This window comes from Pristis pectinata, chromosome 4, assembly GCF_009764475.1.
Source record: "Pristis pectinata isolate sPriPec2 chromosome 4, sPriPec2.1.pri, whole genome shotgun sequence".
Lineage (NCBI taxonomy): Eukaryota > Metazoa > Chordata > Chondrichthyes > Rhinopristiformes > Pristidae > Pristis > Pristis pectinata.
The window spans coordinates 83,814,501-83,829,435 of NC_067408.1; the positions used below are offsets into that span (position 1 = coordinate 83,814,501).

At 36.4% G+C, this 14,935-nt stretch overlaps 1 protein-coding gene across 6 annotated transcripts in view; it reads left to right on the forward strand.

Annotated features, from left to right (window-relative positions):
* Positions 1–14,935, forward strand: part of lsamp (limbic system associated membrane protein) — a 1,650,453-nt gene that overhangs the window by 1,536,652 nt on the left and 98,866 nt on the right. For all 6 annotated transcript variants that reach the window (XM_052013654.1, XM_052013653.1, XM_052013652.1 and 3 more), the window contains one exon: positions 14,421–14,555. In XM_052013654.1, the coding sequence (XP_051869614.1) occupies positions 14,421–14,555 (135 nt within the window). The remainder of the gene's footprint in view (positions 1–14,420; positions 14,556–14,935) is intronic.

The following is a 14,935-nucleotide window of genomic DNA, read 5'->3' on the forward strand; positions in this document are numbered from 1 at the left end:
TCTCAGCACATCATACAAAGTGTGGGAGAAGTGCGGCAATGTTATGTAAATGAACAGACCTTTTATTTTTGCACAAGGTCAGCTCTCAGTGTGCAAAGTCTGAAGTCATCTCTACTGTGTGAAAACAGCATTATATTCCCATCTGTTAATAGGTCTAAGATGCAATTCCTCACACTTTGATGATTAAACTAAATCAGCTATTGCTCTGTTAACTGGCCAAATCTATTCATCTCATTTTAAAATTACTGTTTTAATGTCCCCAGTTCATTTTACCTTCGTGATTATAATTATTTGTAAACTTTTTTATTGTCTACAGTTGTTTGAGCTTCAAAAGGGAGTTGAGGGAATTGTTCTTTTGCAGTATTTTAGAAATATAATTTGTGCTCACTTCTGAGCTGTCCCCCAGGTTCCTCAGATGGTTGTCTTTGGCATTTACCGCTGAGCACACTCAAATTTACCTGCATTATTATTTCAGATCATTGCTTCAGAGCTCCTTAATGCACTGTGGAGGAGTAGGTGGGGAGAAATATTCTTTGCACAAGTTAATGGGCTGGATTAAATGATGGAGATATGATAATTGATGAAGTTTCAGGACTATTTCTCTTACCTATGAGGATCAACGAATAATATATGCAACATTTTAACTCGGGAAATGTTCTAGGTGGGTTGGAACTTGAATCCCACAATGGAATAGATATGAGAGATGGGAAGAGAGGCTTGAAAGACTGAATAGTGTATTCTGCTGGTTTTCTTGTATTTTATGGGATTCGTAAATCTCTGTTCAATATTGGAGTCTTTTAAAACATAGAACATTAGAGCACAGTACAGGCCCTTCCACCCACGATGTTGTGCCGACATTTTATCCTGCTCTAAGATCTATCTAACCCTTCCCTCCCACATAGCCCTCCATTTTCCTATCATTCATGTGTCTATCTAAGAGTCTTTTAAATGTCCCCAGTGCATCTGCCTCCATCACCTTTGCTGGCAGTGCGTTCCATACACCCACCACTCTCTGTGTAAAAAAAACTTAGCTCTGACATCCCCCCATACCTTCCTCCAATCACCTTAAAATTATGCCCCCTTGTGTTAGCCATTTTCACCCTGGGAAAAAAGTCTCTAGCTGTCCACTCGATGTATGCCTCTTATCATCTTGTACACCTCTATCAAGTCACCTCTCATCCTCCTTCGCTCCAAAGAGAACAGCCCCAGCTCGCTCAACCTATATTCATAAGACATGCTCTCCAATCCAGGCAGCATTCTAGTAAATCTCCTTTGCACCCTCTTTAAAGCTTCCACATCCCTCCTATAATGAGGCGACCAGAACTGAACACAATACTCCAAGTGTGGTCTAACCAGATGTTCTATAGAGCTGCAACATTACCTCATGGCTCCTGAACTCAATACCCTGACTAATGAAGGCCAACACACCACATGCCTTCTTAACAGCCCTATCAACCTGCGCAGCAACCTTCAGGGATCTATGGACATGGATCCCAAGATCCCTCTGTTCCTCCACACTGCTCAGAGTTCTGCCATTAACCTTGTATTCTGCGTTAAAATTTGATCTTCCAAAGTGTATCACATCACACTTTTCCAGGTTGAACTCCATCTGCCACTTCTCAGCCCAGCTCTGCGTCCTATCAATGTCCTGTTGTAACCTACAGCAACCTTCCACACTATCCACAACACCACCAACCTTCATGTCATCCGCAAACTTACTAACCCACCTTTCCACATCCTCTTCCAAGTCACTTATAAAAATCATAAAGAGCAGGGGTCCCAGAACAGATCCCTACAGAACACTACTGGTCACTAACCTCCAGGCAGAGTACTCTCCATCTACAACCACCCTCTGTCTTCTATGAGTGAGCCAGTTCTGAATCCATGCAGCCAAGTTTCCCTGGATCCCACGCCTCCTGACTTTCTGAATGAACCTTCCATGAGGAACCTAATCAAATGCCTTACTAAAATCCATGTACACCACATCCACTGCTCTACCTTTATCAATGTGCTTTGTCACATCCTTAAAGAATTCAATCAGCTCGTGAGGCATGACCTGCCCCTCACAAAGCCATGCTGACTGTCCTTAATCAGCCTATGCTTCTCCAAATGCTCATGAGTCCTGTCTCTAAGAATCTTCTCCAGTAATTTGCCCACTATTGAAGTAAGACTCACTGGTCTGTAATTCCCAGGGTTATCCCTACTCCCATTCTTGAACAAAGGAACAAAATTTGCCACCATCCAATCATCTGGCACTACTCCTGTGGCCAGTGAGCATTCAAAAATCATTGCCAAAGGTGCAGCATCTCTTCCCTCCCTTCCTGTAATAATCTTGGACATATCCTGTCCAGCTGCGGTGACTTATATCTATCCTAATGTTTTTCAAAAGTTCCAGCACATCCTCTTTCTTCACGTCAACATGCTCTAGCATATCAGCCTGTTGTACGCCATCCTCACAAACATCAAGGTCTCTCTCACTGGTGAATACTGAAGTAAAGTATTCATTAAGGACCTCCCCTACCTCTTCTGACTCCTGGCACACATTTCCTCTTTTATACCTGATTGGTCCTACCCTCACCCTTGGCATCCTCCTATTCTTCACATACGTGTCGAACGCCTTGGTGTTTTCTTTAATCCTACTCACCGAGGCCTTCTCATGCCCCCTTGTAGCTCTCCTAAGTCTATTCTTAAGCTCCCTCCTGGCTACCTTGTAACTCCCCAGAGCTCCATCTGATCCTTGCTTTCTAAAGCTTAGGTAAGCTTTGCAATCAATTGTTTATTTAGTTGAGATTTCTGATTCTATATTTTACCCTATACGTAAAGATAACTGTGGAAATTCACTGCCTAACTGCTTGAATATTACTTCAGTCAGAATTAGTTCCAAAATGCTGCCGATTTAATCTTGTAAAGTGAAATGGCAATTCATTGAAAAGGTACAAAAATGAAATTTTAAAATGGAAAAAAAATAATTCAATCTAGTTTGCATAATGATCATATGCATTGAAAGTGCAGGAAATATTGATTGTCCTACCAGTGGCTTCCGAAAGACCTGGATATTATTGAAGAGATCTTGGTTACACTCAAGTTCTATTAACCGACCACCTGGTGAGATCTTGAATGAAAAATGATAACCTTTACTGACATTGCTGTCTGAAAATAAAAGCATAATTTTGTCAGGTTAACAAATCTCACTGATTAATCAGAGTTCTGAAAAAGTTCATACAGCTTGAGAAATTAGTTTTTTATCTAATGCAGTAGATATTTGTGAAAATTATATTCTCAATGAATAATAAAAATACACATTGGTAACATCTGTTTTTAGGGCAAATGCTCAGAGGCTTGTATCCTGATTCCAGATTGAATCCCCAGCAGTTCCATTAAATTACATGATTGATAAGAAATGAAGAAAAACAACTGCCTGTACTGCTTTGAAACAAGTCTGGAAATCAGAAAGGTTTGAACTAAGTGCATACAAAGCAGCTAAGTTGATGTCCTGCTGTTGCTTTGCATCATCACCCAATACCACATGCAGTATTGAGTGTCTGCTTTGGGTGTGAGGTGATAATTAATTGCTGAGAAAATGAATTCAGTTTAAGTGAATCTACACAACGGATTGCATTTAGTTTAAATCTATTCACTTTAAACTAAATGCAATGCATTGTGCAGATTAAAAGAGTCATTGTCATGCCTTATTGACATTATTAAAATGAATCTTCAGTCACACAAAGATAAATTCAGGTCACACCAAATACTAAAAGGTATGCAGGCAGAAAATGGGCACTCAGCTTCTTACATACTTCTTGACTGCTATGAATAGTTATCCAGTTTTTTCTAACCTCATTCTCCCTTCCCTAGCGCCCATTTAAAATTGAGATGATAAATTACCATTGACTACCTAACCAGTGTATAATAATCTTTTCCTTATTCACTGTATCAAAATCTTCCATCATTTTAAATATGTCCATTAAATTTCTTCTTGACTGTGTCTGGTCTGGAAAATAATCCCAGTACTGAAGTCTCCTTACATCGTTGTTATCCCTGAAACTGTCTGCTGAATTCTTGCTAAGTGCCCTTCATGGTTTTAATGCCCTTTCTTAATGGGGCATCGGAGTTGCACACAATATGTTAACTGTGGATTTACTGAACCTTTGTACAAATGTACTGTTAATTCTTTACTTCAATCCATATTTATTAATATCAATGGATTTTTCTTGCCTTTATCTACCAGGACTTGCACTGACAAGGAATGGTGCTTTTGAATCTTCATTCTTGCTGCTTGTCCATTGTTTTTCTTTCTTATGTTCTTCTTGTTGACACTAAGGTTGTGGGGATTTGACAGGAGAGTGGACTTGAAATGCAGCATCAGCCATGGTCAAAGTGAATGAAGAACCAGGCTCAAGGAACCTTATGTTATACTCCGACTTCTATTTTGTAGATTCTTATTGAGTGTGCATAGTCATTCTGGTTTAATCACCCTTAACTTTAATGCCTCTTGTTTATCCCGTTTAAATGACATTTGCCACTTTTTGGCATGAACTACTGATCTGCCTATGCCTTCCAAGAATACTTTGCAGTTCTTCTTGCTGTTTTTCAACCTTATGGATGTTATCATCATGAAATGTTAAGTTTGATTATCAGGATTATCTTAGGGAACATCTGATGTTAGCAATCATAGAAGCATATTTAACCTGGATGGTACATTAACTTGTGCCATTGAAATGCATGAATGACTAGTTCAATGCATTCTGCTGGCAACAAATTCCCTAATTGCAGTGGAATATGAAGGCTTATGTGGCTAAAAGTTTTTTTAAAAAAACTAACAGAATTTCCACCGAACTTAATATATATAACAATGGAAAAAGATTCCATGCAATATATTTTGCCTCTTGGGTAAGGTGTGATGTGATGACAGTCCAAAAAGGAAATGTAGTTTGGGGAAAGCTAAACTGTTCACAACCTTTGGGTTATACTTGACTCAAAGATCTGCTTCTAACCCTACTTCCTCTCCTTCACCAGGACCATTTATTTCCAGCTCAATAATATCACTGGACCATGGTTGTAGCTCACTTTATCTATTGCTCAGTTCTTTGTCTATGCCACCATTAACTCCAAATACTGGTGTCACTTTGCCATGGAAGGGCATACCTGGTGATCTCCTGGCCATCACCTTATGTTCTTACATAAGCTTGTACTAATAGATGTTAATTTCTATAGCTGCACAAAGTCTCACTAACCTACAACTCGTGCTTGTTGAATGCACTGGCTGCTGATCCAACAATGCTTAAACTTTATTTTTTTCAATTCCCAACATGGTTTCCTCCTTCCCTCCTTATCTCTCTGAATGCCTCCAGCACTATAAGCTTTCAAGATGTCTGCACACCTCCATTTCTGATATCTTGTGTATCCCAGATTTTAACCTCTCTATCACTGACTGCTATGCTTTCAGCTACTTTTGACCCAAACTTCTTGAGATCCCACCCTAAATCTCTTTGCACCTCCATCTCTTGCTTCTCCTGTAAGATCCTTCTTGAAACCAAGCTTTTTGATCAAGATATCTCCTGATGTATCCTCTTGTGGATTAGTAACAAATTGTAATTGATAACACGCTTATGAACCCATTTGGTGTGTTTTATCATAATAAGGGTGAATTTAAATGCAAGTCCTTACTGTTGTTGAAAGGTATGTATTGTAAATGGGATATTAACAATACATGCCTTTCAACGCAGTAAAATCAGGTCAAGATGCATTGAAAGTTAAATTGAAAAGGTATGTTCAAGGTTACTGGTATTTTCATTGAAAGTGATTTCAGTAACGTGGGTACTTCTACATGACTTGTTTTTCTATTTGTTCTGAAAACAGAAATTTTGCCAAATTAATCAGTGCCAAATTAATCATGTTTATTTACTATTAAAAATGAAAGCTAGACTACATGTTGAAAGGATTAGCAGGAATACTGACCATAACACTGGCCTATCAACAAACAAAATCAGTATATCAGTTCACTCTCTCAACAGCACCCTTCAATAAAAAGAATTGAAGGAATTAGGGCCAACCTTTGGCATGAGCAAACACTGAGAAAATTAACAACAATAATCACAATCCAAATAAAAATCAATGAAAACTATAATGCTCAAGTAATAAATCTTTTGGTTTAAACACTAATGATTGTAGGTCTGAATTTATTCTTAAGTAGTTGGAATTAATGTATGTTATATTTAAGTTCAGTGATACAAAGATGCTGAACCTTATTAATAGCAAGAAACAGTTGGTGTTACATTCTGATTTTTAATACGATTATATGATATTAGTTACAGAGAACTAGTTTAAGTATCAAGAAAGAACGTTCAATAAAATTTTACTGAATACAATTGCTGTGACAAATTCTAACTCAAGGCATGATTCTGTTTCTGATTGCTTTGGAAAGAGGTCATTTAGTATTTTATTAATGGTAACTGGATAATTTAATATGATTTCATTTGCTTCGTACTGAAGTGATGTTTTGTTCACTGCAGACTTAAAAAAAATTCTAACCTTGAAATAGAAATTTTACATTGTTGACTACTTCTGCAATTTACTTTGTGTCTCCATCATTGAATGCAACATCATAAAAGGGGGCCATTTAGCCCATCAAACTCACTGGTATTTTCTCCTTGACTTGGCTTATCCAATGTTACATTAATACTGTTATTCCGTACCTTGTAACAGGAGTTGTGAATGCTTGTGCCCGCCATGCACCCAACTGCTGCATTCTTTGTTTTTCTTTGCTTAAAATAACCATCTAATTGTATTCCTTTTAAAAACATTGTCTCAACATTAGCAATGACATTTAAGCCCCACAGTCCTAAGCAGCATCTAGCCCTAAAGAAATATACTAACCATTTTAAAGCAAGGGATCTTAACTCCATCCCTTGTCTCCCATAAGAATGATAAACAGGTGTATCGAGTGACTCTTCCTTTTGCTTCACTGATATCTTCTGTCATTTTTGTCAGCAGAAATTGGGGTACTGTCCTATCTGCAAGTTTAGTATGAGAGTGCAGTGTTTATACAATCTTAGTAAACTGAGAAAATATTCTCGATGAGATTGTTTACAATCAGAGATCAGAAAGACATTTCAACTACTGCTCATTGAATTTTATTTTTCCTCAAATCTCAGGAGACAACGGTTTTATTTGACATCTCTGCATTCATCTTGTGAGCATGTAATAGACTTATCAGTTATCAGTATGTGTGAATATTTTCTTCAGTTTTATTAGGACAAATTATTTTCTGTAAGCTTACAGAAATAAATATGAAAATTACATGATAGAGTTTTCAAAAGATCTCTGGAACACTTATCAATCCACTGAATTATATTGATGTATGTGCAAGATTGCATCATTTGTTGCTCAGTGAGAAATATTTCTACTTCTCACTTCCAATGATATTAATTAATCCCTGAATTAATCTTTTCATGACATTTCTTGCTGATTTTAGATATGTTGCTGGCAAGCAAAATAAATACAAATGGTTTTATTTGCTTCAAACATCGCTCTTGGCTGACATTGATTGAAGGATAAACCAATCATTTTTTAAAAAATGGAGCATGGAACTTCATAGTCATTCCAAGTCAATTGCTTCTTACAAAGGTGGGAAGAAAGGGGAAATGGGCAAGAAAAATCTTCTCATCCACCATGCTTATTTCTTAATGCTCATTGATCAAACATTTCTCCAGTTTGTATTTGGATATATGTGTATTGTGGAAATGCATTATTTACAGAAAATAATTAATGTGCCTGCTTAATAGAGATCTGCTAACTTTCAAACATGGGTGGTTAAACAAGTACCACCATCCAACTTGAAAGGGCTCAACTGTAAATGCAGTTTGTCATTTGTGGGCCAGTTTCTTTTGTATATTTCCATCATGGAATCATAGAGTTGTTGTGATGTGCATCATTCAGTACATTGATCTACACTGCCTTCTAGTACAGCCATCCTTTTGGTTCCATTCCCCCATTCTTTCATTGTCACGAGTGTCTTTTTAATCTTGGTATTTCAGCTTACAATGTAAATGACATTTCTTCCCATACCAGTTCCAATTAAATTATGACAGAATATGATATATTCAAATAACAGATAATAAATGCACAATGTCTGCTATGTGACTGCTTTGATCTTTTCCACTTGTTTGATGAAAAATGGTGGTGTTGTTCTTTTCAATTTAGTCAACCTTCCTTGAATATGTTCATATACATTTCTGGTACATGAAGGTGCCAATCCTCTTCAGGGATTAGTTTTGGAAATACTCCAGATTACGAGAAATTAAAAAAATCCATCTTGGCAAAGGATCCAAAGACACAAATATATTCACCAAAAGACACCACTTAAAAGAAAAATGAACTAAGAACTTAACAATTCTTTTCAGATGTCATTACCTGCAACCTGTGCTAAAAATAATTAATGTTGGGTGTGGAAAATTTAAGATTGATCTAAGGAAGTATTGTATAAACAATGGATGGGAAGAAGTTCTGATAAAAGGTCTTTGACCTGAAATATTTCAGAGTCAACAGTTAAGTTACTGAGTCTAGTATTCCCTGTCAAGAATGAACAATGTTTTTCATTACCAGTTGTAGATTGAAATAAATATATTCATTTGTAGTCACCTTTGGTTCAGAAACAGGTGATTTTCACTATGGTGATATTTCATGTCCAATACAAATATTTCCTCATGAGAAAAGCCCAACTGAGGTAATTATTGGGTTGATTTTATAAATCTGATTCCAGTTAAAAAATTTGAGTTTGTGTCCTGGGCACAAGTTTCAAATGCAACTTGACTCGACAGTTCTCTGCTTGAAGTATTAATTACCAACGCCTTTCTCAATATTTAAATCCTGGGAGGTGGCACTCAGATTGTTGGAGTATGCTGTTGGAATATGTTAGGTTTTCTGATGTGGAAAAATACTTACTAAATTGTTATTAGTATGACCAGGGACCAGAAAAATATCTCTGCCATTTTTCTGCATGTCTGCTTTGAATATGTGCTCTGAGACCATCTTGTGAGATTTTCCTACTGGTTCTTGTTGCTACTCTCACATAAAGGCAGCAAAAGCCACTGTTGTTCAAGACAATTATTTCAAAAATTATCTGCATTTCCCTGTAGAATAGCCCAGCCAGAGTTTGTAATGCTTGTAATGTTTGAAGTCATGGAAGTGCCCAATACCATTATTATGCCACCAGTGATAAATGCAGGTCATAACACCACTATAACTAAAAAAAAGGGTATCTGTTGCCATTTACTCTGGGTCACCTTAAGGCCATCGCAGAGATGTACATCAGCTAGAAAAATCATTGCAAACATTTTCCACACGGCAGCAATATCATTATTTTGTGTAACCTCTGCCCTCAACACTTATACCTGGATCTAAGGTGTAGACCAGGATGATGTTACCTGCAGTGCACAGTGGTGCAATCTCTTAGAAGTCTTTTCCCTTGAATATTAGCACTAGGTAGATACTTGAGATGTAAAATAATAGAAATTTACAGCACTGAAGGAAGCTACATGGTCCATACTATCTGGCCAAGAATGGACCATTTAGGTTAATCGCATTTCCTATTCTTTATCCATTGCTTTGGAAGTTATGGTTTGCAAGTGCTTTTTTATATTCTTTTTCGGCTTTTTTCTTTCTCCCCACCCTTACAGGCAGTGAGCTCTAGGTTCCCATTCCACTTTTTTCTACCAATTCACTTAAAACTATTCTCACTAGTCGAGGGAAAAAAAAGGTTTTTCTTATTCACCCTATCTAGACCTCATAATTTTATACACCTCAATTAAATCACCCTTAATTACATGAATTGAGAGGTGCTGCAAAATCCAGGCAGTCACGGAATAATGTGCATGTGCAATGAGCTGAGGAAACACTTTGCAGAATGCAGACTTTATCTATTTAATTTACATTTTTCTGCAAACTTTCCAGTTAGGTTATTTAAAAAATAATTTGCGCTAGAAGTATACATACTGAAGGAAAATCAGAAAAACTGCACATACTGGAAAATCTCATTTACACCTTATCCCCATGATCACCTGGTTTTTACCCTATCAGAGAGATCACCCCGCCCTCACCTTCCCTGCAGCTTATCAAGCTTCTTTTCTCTCCTCCCCATTCTGATGAAGGGCCATCCATCTGAAACGTTAAATGTTTCTCTCTCCACAGTTGCGGTCTGACCTGCTGAGTATTTCAAGCATTTTCTGTTTTCTGTATGAAGGAATTTTTTGAGCTTTTAATACTAATTTGTTTAAACATACAAATTAAACTTAATAATAGGTAAGTTTGACATTTTATGTCATATCAAGATGTTCCAGATATGTTTGTTTTAATGAGTTCACTGATGACATTAGGAAATAAAGAAAATCAGCCAAATTTATGCTCCTGGTGCCTGATAGGAACAACACTGAAATCCCTAAAGCCTCCAGTCAGTCCAGATTCATGGTGGGAGATTGACTGGTAAAATGAGCCCCATGAAACCTTAAATTCCCACCTTCAGGAGTAGAGAAATTTCAAGTCATTGTGATGTGCCTTCTTGGAAACTAAATTATGTTCAATGTTGACAAGTTTAGATTTTGACAATATTTTGGTTTTACACCAGGGCTGCCACTGTATTTTAGTCTGAAATGTCATGAATTCATTGCATGCAAATTGATCTTCTGGTGATCAAGGCCTGTGGTCTATTGTTAGTCTTGTGTATCTGATCCCTTTTCAACAACAAATTAAATGAGCCAAGTACTTCTGATGGATGAAATAGCAGCTCTTTATCCCTAGTCACTTTAATAAGTCCTGAAGCTTCTTCAGTTGATAATTAGAAGGGACAATGTCACTGAAGAATAAATAACCTTGAAACCTTTGGATGGAGTGTAGAGGAAGAACCTCTCAGGTTAAGTAAAGTTCTGCCAGTTTATTCTTTGCTTTCTCCAAATGGAACTGCTTGTGTAACTTGAATGGAAGATGATTCAGATGAGAAATAAAATTGATGATTTGAAACTCAACATTATCATTTTAAAAAAGCATGGAAAAGGCTCTAACATATAAATAAAAATTAACAGCAAAATGAAGCATGAAGTCTTTTTTCTTTTCTCTCTTTGAATGACTGTAAAGGGGAATTTATTGCACTTAAAGGTTGGTGGTGCAGCAGTAGAACTACTGCTGAAGGAGTTGTCTAAGGTGTGTATTGAAGGAGCAACAAACAATCTGCTGGAGGAACTCAGTGGGTTAAGCAGCTTCTGCAGGAGGAAAGGAATTTTTGATGTTTCAGGGTGAGTCCCTGCATATCCAGGCAACTTTAGCAAGAAGTAGAATCTTACAATTAGCATTTTAAACAAAACTATGGCTGTCTTTCCACGAATGAGCCCAATCTTCATTTTGATGTTTATAGCACATTTAAATTTAGCTTTCTACAGCTTTCCACCTAGATGAATAGTGCCCTCCCTTGACCCATCAAGAGATGTCAATTTCTTAAAGAATGCAAGGTTGACAATTTTTTTTTTATTTTTCAGCTTTGCAGTGGATTTAATATGGACCACTCAGCTGCAAAGTCCAGCTCCTTTTTCCATCAAACTGAAAGCTGATGTGGATCAATTTTGATGAAAGTACCATCTACATCATTGTACAATTCAAATCATAGGGATTCTTTATTGTACACAACTTAGGGAGCTGATTTGAACAGCAGTGTCAGCAAGAATTTGCTACATTTTGCATATTGTAATGAACTTTTTACAAAGCTCTATCAGGTAATTGTGTGCATAAATGGAGCTGCTTTCTGTACACTGACGAATTATGCCATAATATTAACAGCACAGTTTCTAAATACTGGATCAGTCACTCGACCATTGAAATGATTCCATCTTCACTTACTACTAAATGTATCCATATTGTAAGTGCTATGTTCCAATTCAGTTCCACCCTTTCAGTATTAATACTTCAACCACAGTAAATAGGATTGAGGATAACATACCATGCGTAATGAATAATAGCTGTTATAATTACACATACTTTTGAAATCCGTGAGGTATTGGCATAATGTACTCAAGTAGACAGGATAACAAATACAAGTGATAATACAGAGTAGATATTTTTATTATAAATTTGTCCAAATAATATATTTGTCTTTCAGATAATGACAAATATCACTGCTTATTTCAGTTGCAAATAGAGGGAAATATTTGAGATGATGGTTAATATTTATATCTTAGCCACAAACAAAGACAGAAAGGGGAATTGTTTCTAATATTTGTACTCTTTTCACAAAAATGTATTCTGACAATGAAATATATTCTCTATTGAAGCAATGGTTTTGAGCTTTGGCTGCAGGACTGCGAACAACCATTGTTGCCCTGTCCCCTCTCTGTAATTGCTTTAAGCCTTTTATGATTTATGAAATTGTATAGTACAATGAAACGTGTGCTTTCAACGTGCTCTTGAATACAACAAATATGTTCTTCTGTGTTAGGTAAGTCAACTAATGATATCCATGAAATCTCAAATCTGTAATTTACAATAGTTGCTTGGATCCTTTGAGATGTTTCAACCAGATTTTGTGTAAACTGCAGCATGATTATACACACTCACCTCAAGTACACGAAGAAAGTATTGGTACTGTATATGTAACTAAATTAATCCCCAAATTGTTTTCAGTATTTCAATATGTGGCATCAAATTACATTAAGGATGTGGTTACTAATATCAGGTGACCTAACATTTCAGTATTTGTGAAGAGAGGGCTGAAGGCTGAGATATGAAACTTGCACATAATATCACACTGGAGGCATTCAGAAATGTAGTTGTGTGCTCTGTTAAGATGGTTGAAAACTGGAAGTGTATAGTTGAGTACACTGAAATGGATTTTCTCAGCCAAGGCTTTTGTTGTCATGTTTTTATCTTGCATCCAGATAAGGTTGCAATACAATTGTAACAATGAAAATCCATACTTTTCTATTTCATGAAATGTTGGTCACTTTTTCTATCACTGCATGATTTTGAGGGAATCATTATCTTAAATATTCCTTCTCTCAGTACATCAGTGTCACTCTGGTGTATATTGGCTCTATCCAACTTGTATCATCAAACAGTACATAACTTGGAGCATGCACTATATCATGGTGGTAATATTAATGGGTTTATAATCCAGAGAGAAATATTCAAATCCCACTACTGGAATGGGGGGGGGGATTTAAATTCATTAATTAAATTAATTTTGACTAAAAACTTAGTAATAATAATGATTGCAGTTTGTTGCAAAAGCTCATCTCATTCACCACTTTTCTTCAGGAAAGAAAAGCAAGTTTTGAACAATGTGATCTATACTTCAAATGCAGACAAATGGTATTTAACTACCCAAGCAACTGTTAGCAATCTTGAATAATAAAGAATGCTATAATTATTGAAAAGAACAAATGAAAAGAAATAACTCATTCTTGGCACCAAATATGACAAAGGCAGCTCCGGTCCACAAAATCCTCCCAAGTACCTTGCACTAACATCTGGGGAACTTAATCAAAATTAAGAGAGTTATCACAGCATTGGTAAAGCAGAAGCCTAGCTGGTGTATAAGCAGAATCTTACTTATCAGCAAATGTCCCAGGTTAGGGTTAGGGTTGCTTGGTCTGAGACTAGCTTCAATAATGAAGCTAGTCTCAGACCAAGCAGGGGCAAAGAATTATCACTGACCACTTTTTTTTCAGTTGATTTTGATTTTAATCCTTCAATTTCTTCAAACAGCTCTTCTGCTTCAGATGATAAAGTTGATTGTAGTTTATGTAAGAACCATGTCCCCAACCATTTCAAACAAAATTTGTCTGCTGCTTAGTAGCATCTTCCACGTGCATGAGATCACAAGTATGCCAATTACATTCAATGCTACTTCTCCACCAGTGGTCCAGTTCAACATCATCTGGCTGAAGCAAATCTGTATTATTCTCGCCAGCAGGTGTGAAATTCTCTTGTCCTCAACCAAACCAAGGCCAATATATGTGTTGTTCAGTTCTACAGTGCACTGTGTTTGTGATTTCTTTCACCATCTCAGAGTTGCCTCTTTATACCATGCAAGTTATTTCTATAAATGTATATCACAGTAATGATAGGAAGTGAATGATGTTGGGTCCAATGTGATAAATGTGGGGATCATTTATTACTTGCCAATACAAGTTCAATCCAGTATTACATTTTGTTAAGGTGAGCTAAAACTACATACTATTTGACCAATGCTGAAGGTTGACCTCTCATGATTTGTTTTGTATTGAGTTAACTCATGAAGAGCAACTCAAGAATCAAATTGGGATGTCATGTATAAAAATGTTGATTCCATTTTTCCTGCAGAATTGGTTTTATTGAAGAACAAGCATAAATGTGCAATATTATTGTTTGAAATAGTACATTTTTTATCTTCACTTTAGCCAAGGAAATTGAAGAGGAAGAGGAATATCTGGAAATCTTCATGATCAACAGGTACCAAGCAGGTGCTTACCAATGCAAAGCTGCCAATGAAGTTGCTTCTGCTGATGAGAAACAAGTCCACATCACTGTCAATTGTAAGTTGTTTACAAAGCTTCTTTCTTTGATCCTTCTTGTCTTCCAAAAGGAGAAAGAATGATGTTTATACTTAATCACATTTTAGCACATTGTTGCCCTAAAAATAGAACTGATTTAGTCAAGTATTAAAAGGAATATATTTTTTACAAAGGTTTGATAGCTTATATTCATCAACTTGATAACTGTAGCAACTCAGCCAAAAAGTGATTTGAAACATAATTAAACAATTCTATAAATTAATATTGCTGAATCTACTCATGTGAATTAAACACATTTTCCTGCTATCTATTAATCTACAAAGAATTGATAGAATACACAATTGTTCATTCTGTTGGAATTTTAGATGTACAGAATTCAGAAAGCCGACTAAGACCAGTTG